This window comes from Ambystoma mexicanum, chromosome 3q (genome assembly GCF_040938575.1).
Source record: "Ambystoma mexicanum isolate Mex_15411 chromosome 3q, UKY_AmexF1_1, whole genome shotgun sequence".
In the NCBI taxonomy this organism is placed as follows: Eukaryota; Metazoa; Chordata; class Amphibia; order Caudata; family Ambystomatidae; genus Ambystoma; species Ambystoma mexicanum.
In genome coordinates, this window is record NC_090926.1 from 1,009,977,539 (window position 1) to 1,009,994,332 (window position 16,794).

General features: G+C 48.1%; 1 protein-coding gene across 4 annotated transcripts in view; it reads right to left on the minus strand.

Moving 5' to 3' along the window:
* The window catches only part of RPTOR (regulatory associated protein of MTOR complex 1), a 2,822,438-nt gene that overhangs the window by 666,215 nt on the left and 2,139,429 nt on the right, over positions 1-16,794 (minus strand). For all 4 annotated transcript variants that reach the window (XM_069655181.1, XM_069655184.1, XM_069655182.1 and 1 more), the window contains exon 22: positions 13,803-13,906. In XM_069655181.1, coding sequence (XP_069511282.1) covers positions 13,803-13,906 — 104 coding nt within the window. The remainder of the gene's footprint in view (positions 1-13,802; positions 13,907-16,794) is intronic.

A 16,794-nucleotide genomic window follows, 5' to 3' on the forward strand; every position in this document is an offset into this window, starting at 1 on the left:
TCACTATCCATCTGGAGATGGCGTTTATTTTTTAAACGTGATTACCTTCCCTGCCAGGTGCTATGGAGACAAACAGTTGGTCTGCTTTTCTTAGCAGTTTTGTCGTTTACATAGTAAAGTACCACTCCCCTTACATCTAAGGTTTTTCTCACCTGAGTTTGATGGTTTTGAAAGAAGGCGGGTAGTTCAATGCAATGGTTAACATGGAACATGAATATTAACTTAGGTGAAAACCCATGGTGTGTTCGTAGTACCAACTTGTCTTCAAATTGTTACTCACCGTAGCGACTAACGTACTAATAGTCCATAGTCCCCTTTTCTCCATACTCGATGGGCTATTACAACTGAATGTAGCCCCAGGGTGGAGAGGAGACCCTCCTTAAGCAAACAGGTTACTTAGAACCGCCTGCCCAAATTCCGCGTCTGATCTGGAGGCGGCGTCCAGACAGAAGTGCTTACAAAAAAACAAAGTGGTGGCCCAGGTAGCCGTCCTGCTGATGACCTGCCACGGCACATGCCGTTGAAACGCTATGGCCGTGGCTTTGGCTCTAACCGCATGGGCATGCAAATTGGCCGGCAATGGTTTGTGCTGCCCCTCATAGGCCTCGTTGATGGCCGCGACCATCCACCTTGCTATGGAGATCTTGGATGCCCGATAGATGGCCCTTGAACCACCAAAAGTGATAAAGAGGGCATCCGACTTGCGGAAGTCCTTGGTCCTGTCAAGGTAGTATTTTAGCACGTGCCTGACATCCAGACGGTGCAAGACCATCTGAGACCATCCTTGGGGTCGGCGAAGAAGGTGGGTACGATTATTTACTTGTTCAGATGGAAGGAGGAGGTTACCTTGTGTCGGAACGCAGGGTGTGTTCGGAGGACCACCTTGTCCTTGAGACTGTAGGGCTCCGATGCCACAAGAGCATGGATTTCTCTGACTCTACGAGCAGAGGGGAGGCCTACGAGCAGCGCTGTCTTTAGGGTGACCAGCCTGATGTCTGCAGATGCCATTGACTCGAATGGTTTGTGTGCCAAGGCGCCCAGGACTACATTGAGGTCCCACACCGAGTGTGGCTTATTTACAGGCAGGTAGAGTCTGTGGAGGCTCGCCAGATGCCGTTTGACCACCGGGTTAGCGGAGAAGCGACCCTCCTCCCAGTTTCTATAGGCTCCTATGGCTGCCAGATAGGTGCGGCTTGTGTCCGCCTTAACTCCGGAATGGGCGAGGTGTGCCGAGAAGGAGAGTATGTCACCCAAAGTGCACTTAAGGGTGTTTATCTCCTTGAAGTCGGCCCAATGGCAAAATCTGGACCATTTGCTCTTATATTGGCTCCTGGTAGCTTTGCTTCTGGCGCCTTTGAAGACTTCCAGGTTAGCCTGAGATAGGATTAAGTGTTTCAGTGTTACCTGCTCAGGAACCATGCTGAGACGGCTAGCTTGTGAGGAGCGGGTGGAGTACCCTGTCCCCGTGCTGGGTCAGGAGCGGAGCTGGAACCAGCGGTAGGTGAATGGGGGGCCTGTCCGATAGGCTGAGCAGCTCGGAGAACCACCGTCTCGCTGGCCACCAGGGAGCGATCAGAATGATGCTGAGGTGACAAGATTCTTTTATCCTGCAGATCACCCTGTCTACCAGGGGTGTGGGAGGGAAGGCATATGTCGTCATGTAGTTCCATTGTATCTGGAATGCATCGCCCAGGGAGCCCGAGCCCTATCCCTGCCAAGAGGCGAAATGCTGGCATTTCCTGTTTTCCTGGGAGGAAAACAGATCCACTTGGGGTTGCCCCCACCTAATGAAGATCTCCTTCAGGACCAGGTTGTTCAATTGCCACTCTTAATTGTTCGCCCGAGTCTGCTGAGCCTGTCTGCCTCCAGGTTGGACTACCCCAGGGGGTGGACAGCGGTGAGGTAAATGATGTTCTCCAGAGCCCACTCCCACATGCTGACAGCTAGGTTGCGCAGCGGAGGGGATCTGGTACCCCATCACCCCCTGCTTGTTGATGTAGTACATGCTGGTGTTGTTGTCCGCCTGGATAAGTACTGTGTTGCCCTCTATGAGAGGGAGGAAGGCCTTGAGGGTCAGCCATATGGCCTTCAATACTAGCCAGTTGATGTGGGACTCCTGGTCCTGCCGAGTCCAGACGCAGGGCCAGCGACCCTTCTGGGCCTGGCTATGCCCCATTCTGCCCTGTGAAACTCGGCGAAGACGAGGCCCACTCCCCTCGCAGTCCCCAACCTCCATTTCCTTCTTCCCTCCCTCCTCCCGGCCATCCCCCGACCCGTGATTGGCTGATGGCAGCATCCCTGGCTGGTGTAACCAGCGGTGCCTCCCTGCATGCTCTTTAACATCACGAGCAGCTGTAGGTGAGGGCGCAAGGCCAGCAACCCTTCTGGGCCTGGCTATGCCCCATTTTGCCCTGTGAAACTCGGCGGAGATGAGGCCCGCTCCCCTCAAAGTCCCCAACCTCCATTTCCTTCTTCCCTCTCTCCTCCCGCCTCCCGGCCATCCCCGACCCGTGACTGGCTGATGGTGACTCAATACTCACCTTCCCAGGGCAGCCCCTGCAGCTAAGGGCCTCGAGGCAAAGGGCGGCTCTTGTATTGGCGGCTCCAAGATGTATCTGCAGGTGTCAGCAGGGGAAGCCTGAGAAGCCAGCAGTTACCAGACACCAACCAAAACCGTAACTGTGGCACGGGTGGGGTGTAGAGCAATTACTCTATACCAGAAAGCCCCTGCCACTCTACCTTACATTTCCATAACACAGACTGCCATAGACCTAGCCCATGCATACTTAGAAAGGTTTGTGACCACCAGCTCATATCTCTCCATGACAGTATTGAAAATACTAATCAATGTTAACAAGTGGCACAGCTCGAGGAAATTGAGAACATTAGCCGGCATGTATCTAAATAGGATTGTGAATGTTAGCATGTGCCACACTTAGAATTTGAGAACATTAGTCTACGCCGTATCTAGACAGGATAGGGAATTCACCAATGTTAGCATGTGCCACACTTAGGTGGAACTATATAGGTCAGCATGTTAAATGTCATATAACCCACTAACCAATATGCGCTCAAACTCTCTGCATACTTATACCACTGAAAAGATCACACAACCATCTCTCGCACAACAAGCTGCACACACTTCACCACACAGCAACACATAAGCTGCACCAACAGCACACGCGGATGGACACCGATCCAATACTTGCACCAAAGCTCAGCACCCAGTGTCCACTGAGTTGAAGCTGCCAACAGTATACCACCCTCTCAATATCCTACTCCCTCTTCACCTTACTAACCCTTCCCACCTTCTTATTTACAAATCCGCCAGAGTGCCTGGGGACCAATTCTGTTGGTGACGGTGCGCTATATAAGTACCTTTAACATAACATAACAGATTCCATGGACGCTGTGACTGTCCAGCGTAGGTCCTCAGCCTTCTAGGGAGGAGTCCGTAGTGATGGTGACATGGGGGAGAGGCTGACGGAAGGGCTTGCCCTGCCGCAGGTTGCAATCTGCAGACCACCACGTGAGGTCTGGGTGGAGAGATGTAGGAATGTCGATGGGCTCCGCTTGGGAGCCTCTCTCCCGATTCCATGAGGCTGAAAAGTGCCACTGCTTGGTTCTTGACGAGCGAGCAGATCTCCGCCAACAGAGTTGCTGTCCCAATCTGCGGGAGAGGAGAGGATAAAGGAGGAGCGGTAGGTACTGGGAGGCGGTACCCCGTAGATACTAGCACGAGGATCCAGGTCGAAAACCTTTGGCACCAAAATTGTACGTGGGATGCAAGCCTGCCCCCCCACTGGAGACACATGGAAGCGAAGGGGCATGTCATCACTTCTTTCCCTCTGAGGCTGTTGCAGAGGAGGGGGATTGGAAAAAGCCCTCCCACCTTTTTGTTGTTTTTATAATGTTGCAGATTAACGGAACGGTCAGGTTTTCTGGACCTCTGTTCTTGGAAGCCCCGTCACCCAAACGTCCACCCCTTGTCGGACCGTTGATGTGACTGGGTGTACGCCTTGGGCGTGGCATTCGGAAGAATAAAGACTTTGCGGTTTGCGAGCCACTGTTCTTTTTGTCCAATTCTTCTACCCTTGAATGGAAGGTCCAATATGCGTTCCTGGACGTCAAGGTTAAACTTAGTAGCCCGGAACCAGGCCATCCCACTCATGTCCGTGGCGATGCAGATGGCCCGGCCAGAGGTATCGATATGGGCCACCATGGACCCCATGATGTCCTGCGTGTTGAGGTGCCGATTGACAGGCTGGGCCGAGTGCGGCTTGAGCCACCCCTTTTTGTCCAGGGCAAAGACGTCCTTCTGCATCGAGATCCCCGTCTTGGTAGGGGGTCTTAGGGTGAGGACTTCTGCCAAGAACCCCTCCTCGGGCTGTTCGACCTCGGGCTGAGGATGGCCCAAATACTCAGTCAGCGCCGCCAAGCGTTCGTGGAAGGCCTTGGCTGGAGATGGCATGTCGGGGTCTTCCTCCTCGTCTATGTCCACCTGAGTGCTCGAAGGATCCTGATCAGGTGGAGGGGTACTAGGCGCTGCGGTGTGGAGACCGAAGCCGGTGGCTGCGGCTGGGGCTGTTGTGGAACTGCTGGCAGGGGCAGCGTGGGTTGCGCTGGGGCCTGAGGCACAAGAGCCAATGTAAGAATGACTATGGGTGCTGGTGAGAGGATTGGAGGGAGCATGTCCCTGATAGTATCCCGAAGGATGGCCCCCATCTGGGGGGTTTGCATCAGCGCTAGGAACCTTTCGAAGACTGAAGAGGTGGCAGGTGATATTGACTGAGTGGCTGCGAGCTGCTGGAGCCGGTGCACCCTGTGTCTGGGGTGCAGGGGAAACCTGCCCTGCGCTGCTGATGGATAAACTGTAGGCCACGTACCTGGTTGACACCAGTCCCACCTTGTGACTCGTTCTTCCACCTGCTCTGCTAGAGTGGGTATCAGATGAGCGGCCATCCTGGCTGGCGCAGCGGCCATTTTGTTGAGCTGTGTGCCAAAGTCGTGGTGCCTGGCTCATCGGACCCAGCCCCGTTTAAGACACTTGGTGTTGGAACATAAGGCCTATCCCGCACCTCAGGCCTAGACCTGGGAGGCGTATTGCCCTCGGCTGAACTGCCGGTAGTGCTGCATGAAGGCGCCCCCTCGGACATTTATTTATTTAATGACTTAATTTATTACATTTGTTACTCACCCAGACCCTTAGGTATCACAGCGAGGTTACAGACAGCTTAAAAATGCACATATTCAGGAGGCCGGTGTGGCGCAGTTATATTGGCAAGAAATACATGATATAGAAACAGAGGACATTCAGTAACAGTTGTTAACAGAATAGAAGTATATACATAGGAGAAAACATATTACATATTTACAAGGTGTTGTGCTGGCTATATGTATTGGTATTGGTTAAATAGCCAAGTTTTCAGCAGTTTTTTAAAACCCATGAGGGTTTCTTCATTTTTAATGGATAGGGGAAGAGGTTTCCAGTGTTTTGGGGCTAGGTGTTTGAAACTAGCACCCCCTGCTCTAGTCTCTAGTTAAAACGAGGTAATGCCAATAGTGAGTGGTTGTTAGATCTTAAGGGTCTGGTGTTTGTATTTTTGGATATTACCTGATTTAGGTAGATGGGAGCATTTTCATGGAGGAATTTGAAGGTGATGCACAACGTTTTGAAAATGACTAGCTTTGATGGGTAGCCAATGGTACTTCTGGTTTTGGATATATGATCAGATTTTCTTATTCCGAGGGCAGCCCTAATGATGCTGGTAGTAGGGCGTTGCCCCTCGGGAGTAACCCTGGTAAAAGAATCTTGCAGTCCCTCAGCACTGGCAGGATCTGGAGACCCCTCGGCCCTGAGGCCGGTATGTGGACTAGCCTCAGTATGTGTGCTGGTGCTAGAACCCAAAAGGTTCCTCCCGGTCGGGCGCTTCTTTGGGAAGGAGTTGCCCTTACGGGGTGCGATGTTTAATAGAGGCCATTCCTTGGCCTCAAGCAATGTTTGTCGAAGTCCTTTAGGTTCTCCGGAGGGACCTTCTGGAAGAGCTCCCTCCACCTAGCTAGCCTGTTCTTCAGTGCCCGTGGAGTCAGTGCGTCACACGTGGAACAACATTTCGAGCCGTGGTCGGGGCTAAGGCAGCGGAGGCAAAGGGCATGGGGTCGGATGGGGGGGGGGGGGAAGAGCCGCTCACAGGCTGAACACCCGCTGAAGTCAACATGCGCCGGGGGGGAACGTGGCGTCAGAGGACCAAGTACCTAATTGAAAAGAAAAAGACAAAGATAGAAGAATATACGCGAAAGGGCGGGTGGTATTACATGGTCTAAGCCAAACCCAGGAGTGCTGGTGAACTCGCCGCGTTCCCGTCGACGCTGAAAAGGGGCCTGGGGAGTGGCGCCGGTGGGTCGGAGTCAGGAGAGTGCATGCTCCCAGGGCCACGCCCCGCGCACCTCTAAATTTAAAGGTGAAGATTTTTCTGGTGAAAAAGGTTCCGGCTCCAATCCCTCGCAAGGGACGCCCATACAGTATGGAGGAAAGGGGACGGGATGTAAGAGTACAAATAAAGGGTCTTGCACTGACAAAGCTTGAAGTTCACTGTCTCTTCAATTGGAGGTGATGTCCACCAGAAAAGCAGTCTTGTATGTTAGGTGTTATTAATGCTGGTTATGTGCGTAGGCTCAAAGGGAGGACCTATGAGCTTTGCAAATATCACATTTAGATCCCGCCCTGGAGGTGGATTTCAAATGGGGGGTAAAGCCTTTTTATTCCCTCCGTGAACACCTTAACAGGGACTTTCCACCAGGAGACCTTGTTTTCAGAAGTGGTGTATGCGGATGGAGCCGCTACCTGAACTTTGATGGAGTTGAATACTAGGCCAGAGTCTAGTAAGTGGATCATGTAATGAAGAATGTGTGATGGAGTAAATTTGATAGGGTTTACATTTTTTGACTGGCACAATATTACAAATCTTTTCCATTTGTTAAGGTAACAATGTCTGGCGTTTGGTTTATGTGCCTCTTTGAGGATTTCCATACAACTTTGAGGTAGTTTAAACAAAACTCTAGGACTTCAGTAGCCAATTTGCAAAGATGCGAAACCAATGTTGTCTGGCCCACATAGAAGCAACCTATCCTGCTCAGGAGCGGTGTTGGGGGAAAAGCGTAAGCAAATTTCCCTGACCAGCTCATCTACTGGGCGTTCCTCTTGGATCTCGGTTGGGGAAATCTGGATGCAATGTCTGTGCATTGTGTGTTTAGGCTTGTGGCGAAAAAGTCCAAAGCAGGATAGCCCCAGAGGGAAAAGATATTGTTTCAAATGTCTCCGATGAGCTGCCACTCGTGCTCTTCGGGTAGGAGATCTCTGCTTAGCGAGTCTGCTAGAGAATTGAGTTCCCCTTGAACGTTTTCCGCTTGAGTGCCCACTTCCAAATGTTTTGGGCTAGCCTGGACATACTTGGAGAGTGTGGCCACCCTGCTTGTTTATGTAAAACATGGCAGTGGTGCACATTTTGATCTGTTAGATGCACTTGAAAGGCGTGTATGGCGTTGAGCACTGCTAGCAGCTCAAAAAGGTTTATGTGATTCTGGGCTGTGATCTGTGTCCAGGATCCATGCGCTGTGTGAAGAAGGCAATGGGCCCTGCATCCGGAGAGTGATGCGCCCGTTGTAACAATTTCTTGCACTTTAGGGTTATGAAATGGTTTCCCTTTAACAGATTTTCCTTTGTCCACCAGCGTAGTGCTTGAACTAGGGTTAGTGAAACAACCACTAGATCGTCCCACTGACCACTGGCCTGAGACCACTGTTTCGTTAATCAATCTTGCAATGGGCACATGCACAACCGTGCGTGCGGGACCAGGTAAATGCATGAAGCCATCATCCCGAGCAAACACATTGCTTTGCGTACGGTTATTTGGCGAGGTATTTGCAGCAGTAGGTTTTGTACTTTGATGGGAAGACTAGCCTCTCTTCCGTCTTTAGGATAGCTCCTAAGAACTGTTTGGTCTTGCTAGGAACAAGACTTGATTTTTTCTCATTGATTGAGAATCCCAATTGGAACCGAAAATTAATTGTCCTTTGGGTATTTTGCTTGCACATTTGAGGGGATTACCCTGTTATTAGCCAGTAGTCCAGATTAGGGTACACTGGGGTTGATTCTCTGCGTAGATGCGCCGCCACCATCGCTAATACCTTGGTGAATAAACTTGGAGCTGAGGCAATGCCGAAGGGTAGCGCTTTGAATTGGCAGTGTTGAATTGATATTTTGAAACGTAGGTATTTTCTGTACGCTGGGAACATTGAAATATGAAAGTATGCATCTTTCATGTACAAGGTTGCCATGTAGTCCCTCTTTCAAGAGCGGGATTCCTTCTTTAGCGTTGTCAAGCAGAATTTCTGAGGCTTGACATTAGTGTTCGCTGGGCACAGGTCTAGGACAGGGCACATTGTCAGGTCTTTCGTTGGCAAAAGGAAAAACATTGAATAAATACCCTTGTTTACCTCGTTTGCAGGGACGATTTCTATGCCATCCTTTAGCAGCAGTGCTTTCACCGCTTCCAGCAGGATTTATTTATTTATTTACATTTGTAGAGCGCACTGCAGCCCATAGACATCGAGGCGCTATTACATGAAGGCGTAAGCAGCAAGATTATGTAAACATAGGAAACATAAGGTACTTCGTTACAGAGAGGAGCGGAGCATAGTTACAAATGACGTTCGTATGCCTGTAGATATAAAGGCAGGTAGGCTTGGACAAACAGCCTAGTTTTTAAGGCTTTGCGGAAGGCTAGGTGAGAGTCAAGAGGATACGTCATTGTTCCTGCGTCGTTTGTCTTCGTCTAGGTGGGTGGTTAGGTGGTGTTTGCATGAGTTCTGCAATAGCCTCCGGCCAAGGTTGGAATGTGCCCACTTGTCTGACGTGATCCCCTCCCATGTGTGGGTAAAATGGGAAATGCGACATCCCACTGGAGAGGCATGGGAAGGGACCTGCAGCAGGTGATCATTGCTTTGGTGGAGCGGAGCCTTCTGTGGCCCCTTTGAAATCTTTGCTGGGAGGACTGCCCATGTGAGGAACCCGAGGATAAATTCTGCCCGCCTTGGTTGTAGTTGGAGGACCGCTGGGAGTTTTGATCTCTAAAACGGCGTGCATTAAACCTGCCCCTCTGCACAAATGGTTTGTTTGTGAGTTATCCCAGGGATTTGAGGGTGTCATACTCCTCTTTAGCACTTTTTATCACGTCCTCAACTGCTTTATCAAACAGTGCATTAGGCTCACTTCAAACACTTGTGTATAGGCGCGAAAACTTAGAAAAAAAAACGCAGCTAGTGCTTATTTTTTGTAAAAAAAAATAAATAGCACTTACCGAGATTCAGCTGCAGCTTTCCTGCTCTGGTCTCCGGTCCGCGTCCTCCGAGTCCCGGCACTAATGAAGGGAAAGCCACCCAGCGGTAGACTTTGTTTACTACAGCTGGCTGGCTTTTCCTTCATTAGTGCCGCAAAAGCCAGCACAGGAGGGCCTCCATTTCACAAAATGGCTGCGCCCCTGTGCCTGCTTTTTCGAATTTTGAGCTTGAATAGCTCAAAATTTTACATAGGAAGTTTTAAAACGGAGGATGCTAGTATATTTTTTTTTATGTGGCCTATCTATTTTTTAAATAAAAATTTTAACTAGACCATCCCTTTAAAGGAGGGTGTCATGTGTTTTTAATGAGTCCACTCATCTTTGAATTTTTAGCAGGGGCTGTCGACAAGTCTTTCTATGCATGTTCGCGGAACCTGAGGACTTTCCGGGTTTGCTTCCGGTGTCCGAAAATAATTTTGGCGTCTGTTTCGGGGGCCCATCATGTGGCGAACGTGATGGGCCTGAGGACAGGGATTTTTTGGACCTTCCCTTTGACACTGCGTGTGGCTTATCTGTCGGCGAAATGGTCGACTGTCAGACATGGGGTGTGTTTAGTGTGGCGTACAGTGAGTGCCTAAGCCGCCGAGTGTTGTTCACATAGCCGAACCGTCGGCCTGTCTGTTGGAGTGGGGGGCTTGCACGTGGAAATACATCAGGTCCCGATCACCCTCAGTGTCACTTAGGATGCCGATGCTGCCATCGCTGGAGTCCCCCACGACGCCCATGGCGGTCTCGGCCTGCATGGCGTGGTGGGCCCAGCATTTACTTTTCCAGTCCTTTCATGTTTTGGCCCTAAACAGTCTGCAGGACTTGCACTGTTTTTCGGAATGATCCCTATGGAGGCAAAGGTTACACACACTGTGTGAATCCTTCCAGGGAAACTTCCTGTTATAGGAAGGACAGAATTTAAATGGTGTGATTTCCATAATATGGAAAGATGGGAGCCTGACATAATAAAAGGAAGTCTAGGGGAATAGGCATTCTCTAAATAAGATAAATGATAACCTCCCCCCACTCTCCCTATTGTACAGGGCCTCGGCCCTTTGGGGCCTCGGTAGGCAGCAGACAAATTTCGGCAAGACGCGAGCCATTGTCATAGACAAATGGTCTTGTCCTCGAAAGCCTTCGCCGGAGATCTTGCGGTGTACGGTCATCGAAAGGACAGAAAGTCTAACTTTAAACTTTGTATAATTAATGGCATTAGCCAGAAGAAGGAACTCGGCAACTTGCGTCCGACTATGATGGCGGAAAAAGACAATCTGCGGGAACTCGACGCATGAAAGACCATTGGTACAATGGACGTCACACTAAGGATAGTATTGGCATGCCCTATCGACATCCCTTAGCTTGAGAGCAGTGATAATGTGACAGCCTGGAACACACTGATACATTCAATGTTTCTTACCCAGGATGATAGGCCTCCTTGAACACTATGCTAATCACAGAATTATGCCACTGAAGGCCATGGTAGAGGTACGATAAACCATGGGGAGGATTTGGGAATGGTGTGGGGGGGCTAACTGCTGCCACCTGGAGGATCACTCGGGTGATACGATATGCAGGGAGATATCGGTCTGGTCCGTGCTATTGTTATACAAGCATATGGTTTTTATGTTTGTTTTTTACAGAATTCACGATGCATGTAATTTGCAGTCATATGTAGTTTGATTGCACTACGGCACAGTTGAATGATTTAAAATAAAAATATTTAAGCAAATAATTTAAAGGGAAGCAGATTGCCTTAAGAAGATGTGTTATGAAAATGAGGGAAAAGAAGATAGTGGGTTCAGACCCCTTGTCACCTGAAATGTCTCTAGCTTCTATCTAGCATTTCAAAATTGGAAAAATTGTGTGTCTTAATGGGATGTCACAGAAGGCAAAGAACAAATGACTTACCCTGGTAATGTTCATTCTTCTGCATGTTTCTCCCACAGATTCCCCATTTTAGATATCTAATCTCCGGCTTTGCAACTCAATGAAACTTTTTCCCAGCAGGCGGCACCATGCGCACCAGCGTCGATGGCTGTAGTCATGACCATGCACGCCCCATGACCCCAGTTGTCATTTTTTCCCCCATTGCACAGCATGCTACTAAGTAACTTCGCTTCTGAGGCACTTCTATTTCTTCACATTTTTTTAGTAGAGTTGCCAACATGTCTACTACGAAACGATCCAGTTTTAAGTTTTAAAAAAAATAGGGATGCTGCCTTGCAATAAATGGTGATGCTGCTTTGATTCAGGCTTTTTTTTTTAAATAACACTCTTTCTTTTCTTTCCTTCTTTCTGTCTCTGCTCCATCCACCTTTACTCTCCTAACCATCTGAGCTGTCTCACACACTCTAGTCCTCAAATCTACCCGTTGATGTTACTACTCCCCCCTGCCAACTACTACCTTTTCCGCCATACTACTATTCCCGCTTTCACTCCAATAATACCCTCTCCTCAACACTACCACCCTAACTTTCTGCTTCCACATTACTACTCCTTCCTCCAAATCACTACAAAAACACCTGCCTTTCACTCAGTAATATTCACTTCCCAAACACTCCTTGCACTAGCTTACCTGTACATGTGAAATAAAACCATGAAAATCACTCCTCCCTTCCTCCTGCTGGTCTCTTGGTTGTTCACCACCACTGATCTCACCTGAAAAACCCACACTTCCTGTATCCTGCCCCCTGCTTACATCCCCCTAACAGTGTTCAAGGACGTGTTCCTGAACCGGTTGATGTGTAGTCTCCCGTTAAGTTTGTTAGTGGAGGGTAGATCTTTCTCCCCTTTTTGTATCTGGTTGTCTAGGGGACTTGTAGCTTCTTCCACTGCCTCCTTTTGTATGCTTTGGGAGAAACAGGCCGTTGCCACATACAGATGCTGCTGGCCCGGGAAGGCCAATGCCCAAGTTTGTAGTTTTGGATCTAATTCCACAGAGTCTCCTGATAAGTCTGCCGGCTCTGTGAGGTCTGCTAGGAGATTGCATACCTGAGCGATCTCCCACTTCTTGAGTCTCCGCGCTGGTGTCTCTGTAGCTATCTGTCGATATCGGTGATAGGAGCATACCAAAAAAAGTAGTTGAACTGTGACTCTAGCAGTGGACAGAATAGGAAGTAAAGGAGAAACGTGCAACACATTTTCAAGGATTGCTATCATGCTGGGTGGTAGCCAATTGAGTTGGAATAGATTTTAGTTTAGCTGTAACTGATATCCGTTGGTAAAGTGGAGAAGTGTGCTTTAACTTCATAAAGAACAGTTCCGGAATTGAGAAAATGGTTGCAAAAAGTAGTGGAACACCGCTTCCCACCGTTCCCGCTCTCTTCGACCACTGTGCGCCATCACTCTGCTTTGCAGGTTTCTGCTTGCTTCTACTGCCGGAACTAAACAATTAACAGACTGCCCAGTATCTCGAAAAGGTGGTAAGGCTGAATACCTAGTCTACAAACAAACATGCTGGTGCAAGGGAGAAGGTGAGGGGGACAGGAATTGGGACACTCTCGGCTGCTGCTGCCGTCTACCTCAGGGGTAGGACTGGCTCTAGATCACTCCCAGGCAGGCTTCCCACCCCCAACTGAGCGGGTTCCTATCCCCTCTTTACAAGGCAAGATTACTGGCCTTGTCACAGTGAGCACATGTACTATCCATAATTTCCATTACACACTACCAACGAGAGCCTGTCTGCATTGCTATTCGGTACCAGCTATATGCGCTCCTGCACATTCTGACAGAAATACTTAAAATTAGTGCATCGCCATAACAGGTGAATGAGCACCTGGCATGTTTTAATCACTATGGCTGAAATAGTCTGGCATGGAGCAAGAGTGCATACGATGCTGGAGGATCAAGCCCTGGATCGCATGATCCACATGCCTTGGATTGGCTGCCTGAGTAGAAGGATTAATGCAATAAATAAAAGGGAGGGACAGAAGATCTGGGTGTCTGACCAAAATAATGCAGGAAAAAACGATGGTGAATGTGGATACACACATCTAGCCCCCTTAGTGGAGTGGAAGCATTAAGGCACTTCAAGCCAGTGGGCAGAGCCACAAGTGCAGTTGGGCTTGACAGTGACTGATCTATGCTGCACAAAAGTGCTAGGTTTAGTATGAGGGAAGAGGAACGGGTGATGGGAGCAGGTAATAGAGAGACACACACACACACCATTTCCAGAGTAAACCTCAACCTAACTATGAAGAAATTAATGAGCGTCTCTGATGCAACACGACTTGGGTAGTACAGAACCTTTGCAGTCACTTAAAATGAAAATCAATGATATGCAGGACATGGATGGAATTCTTAGAGTTATAGTGAGAGCACCCCATTGCTTATTATCTAGGCAGTGAAACCATTACAGTACTCCGAGTCCCAGCTATAATTTCTGGGGCACGGCAGTGGATCATGGTGGTCACGTACCCTACTTGGTGAATGTGTACCCCCTTATTGGTGGGGCTCGCAGGCGCAGACTGTGTCAGAGAGGAGGCGTCCAGGATTCGCTGTGGACGGGCATTTACTGTAGCCTGCAGGAGGGAAAAAAACACAAAATACATTAATTTCAAATGCATTAGCTGAACTGGGCTTTGGCAGTGATGTACTGTGAAATTAGCATTCCCCAACACCTCTGCCCCACTATTCTAAGTGCATTTTGAGAGGTTCCTGATGTCTTAATGCTAAGTCTTAAAAGCTCAAGTCGATAGCCATGGTTTAATCAGATAAACACTTACAGTCAGGTTGGGCTGTGTACCGAGGAATCTATCCACACAGGCACTAATCCTAGACCGTGATTAAATTACCCAGGCTTTTCCGCTCAGAAGGCAGGTGGCGGGTCAGCCCAGAGGAGGGGATATTTTATTTTTTACAGCGGATTGTTCTGTGCATTTCTACTAAGGCAATTGCCATCTTTCAAGGTTTACACAAAGGAAAGCATACTTACATGTAATGGCATGTCCCAATCATGGCATCGCCAGACAGTTCAACACCCTCAAATTCTGTTAATCTACCTAGAGCCATTTGAAAGGCCTGGGAATATGAAGATCTAGTGATATAAAATAAATGTTTTCTGACTTCAAACACCTCTTTTCTCTGCTGTGCACTGCAGTGGGTTTCACTCGAAGAGCAGCAATGTGTGGTGTTACGGTAAAACGTAATGAGGGCACACACCAGCATCCAGCGGCATGCGACCTGACCCATACTGGGTAGTGTTATCGCGTTTTGTGCTGGGGAATCTACACATCTACTTTCCCACAAAGTATACGCTAAGCAAGCACCATTTCACCCAAAGCTTATCATGCTGATAAACACTACTGTGAATTTTTAAAACTTTTTTTTAATTGCCATTTGGATTCCAATAAAACATTTTACCAAGCTCGTCACTTAAATCATTAGAAAAATACAAGAAAGAAAGACAGAAAGAGAAAGAAGGACGAAAACAGCATGATAAAAAAAACCAAGCGAGGGGGCACAAAAAAAAACCACGAATGAAATGGAGAAAAAAAATGAAAAAAGAAAGAAAAGATGATCATCAGCCAAATTTACATTCGTCTTTTGTAAAATAATATGATTGTTTATTTATTTAGTGCCTATACACAATGTGTTTTAAAGCGCTTCAAGGCAAGGAAGGGAACAAGGGACAATACAACCACATTCTTACAGGCCATGAACAGTAAGGATGTGAAATTAACTATCGTACTCGGCCTGACAACATTTCAGATAGTGCAAGAGCTAAGACATAGATAAGGAAGGGAGGGGGAGAGTGGGAAGGAAATGGAAACAGACAGGCGACTACCGTACTAGGCCTGAAGACATTTCTGGTAGAGCCGGAGAAAAACAAAAGGTGAGGGAGAGGGGTGCAGAAAGGGAGGGGAGGAACAAAACAAGCGACTATCATACTAGGCCTGACGACATTTCAGATAGTGCTGGAGGGGTGGTGGGGAGGAAATAAACAGTAATGGGAGGGTGGAGGAAACATACGAGGTTGCTATCATATTAGGTCCAGGGACAATTCTGATAGAGTAAGTGCATAGAATAAAGTAAGGGGAGGAGATAGGAAAAGGGAGAAGGGAAAGGAGGAGAGAAAAGAGAGTAAGCAGTCAAAAAGAGTGGAGAAGCAAGAGTGGAGAGTGAATACAATTGCAGAAGTCAGTAGTAACACATAATGTTGCAAGCCAGGATACAAGATGAAGATGGGAACAGCATGATTCAAGGCCACCATGAGTACAAGATGCAAAGGAAGTCCAGCATGAGAGTTGAGAAAGAGTGACACACCGTGAATGAATGAAGTCCATAAAAGTCAAATCCAGCATTGGCCACAAGACCGTGATGGTGAAGGAAGGCACCAGGTGGGCGGGGCTTGCTAAGTGGTGAAAAAGAGCAGCAGGCAGGAAGGTACCAGGTGGGCAGGGCTTAGGCCAGGTGACCTAGATCCACTTGCACCTGCTCCCCATCTGCAAAGGAAAAGAAGCTGGAGGGCTCCTTAAGTAGGGAAACAGAGTGGCAAGCAGGAAGGCACCAGGTGGGCGTGGCTTGCTAAGTGGTATAATAGTATAAATATTTCATTTAAGAACTTTACCAAAGCTAAAGTCCATAACCATCTTTCTCTGTGCATAAATGCCAACCACCACTGGACCACGCACCACATACTTTTCTTGTCAATATAATTTCCCAATATCCTCGTTCTCAAGTCAGTTAAAGCAGTGCAAGACAATACCAGGTGTTGCAAAGTTTCTTTTGATTTATCTAGTTTGCATAATTGACACGTGATATCAGCTATACCTTCCCTACTTCGTGTATTCAATATTTCTCCCGAGGGATATAAATTTTGCCTAAATCGCACATACTGAGTCCGATAAGTTCTGCTTGGGAATGTAATCAGGTATTTAGGTAAGTTATTGTAATGTCGAGTCTCTGGTATCAACTGAGCATCTAGTTTGTAAGATTGTCTTTGCTGTTGCATTGTTAGCCAATCTTTGGACCATAGCTTGTACTTGCAGTTGGGTTGCCCATCAAAGTGTCTTCAGATGCATTCAAATCATTTAGTATTGTACAGCAAATATGTTCCCATTCCGTTAGTACTGGCTGTGAGCTTTTAGTTATTACACCCTTTATCATGATAAATCCCCAAACAGGGCCCAATGCTGTGCATTTAGAATATAACGATAGGCTTTTCCAAGCCACCATAGCATGCAATGATATAAGGCCCAGTTCCATTCTTATTACTTGTATAGGGACATATTTCGGCACACTCAGGACCCGTTTACGAAACAGACCTCTGCACATGTAGTTGCAGGTAGTAAGAAGGCTAGGTTAAAATGGGCATCACCTTCAAGTGATAGAATGAGACAACTGGTGCAAGTGAGAATTTCCCATATCTTTTTAGGTTTTTCCACCCTTGAGCCGCCAGGTTTTTGAC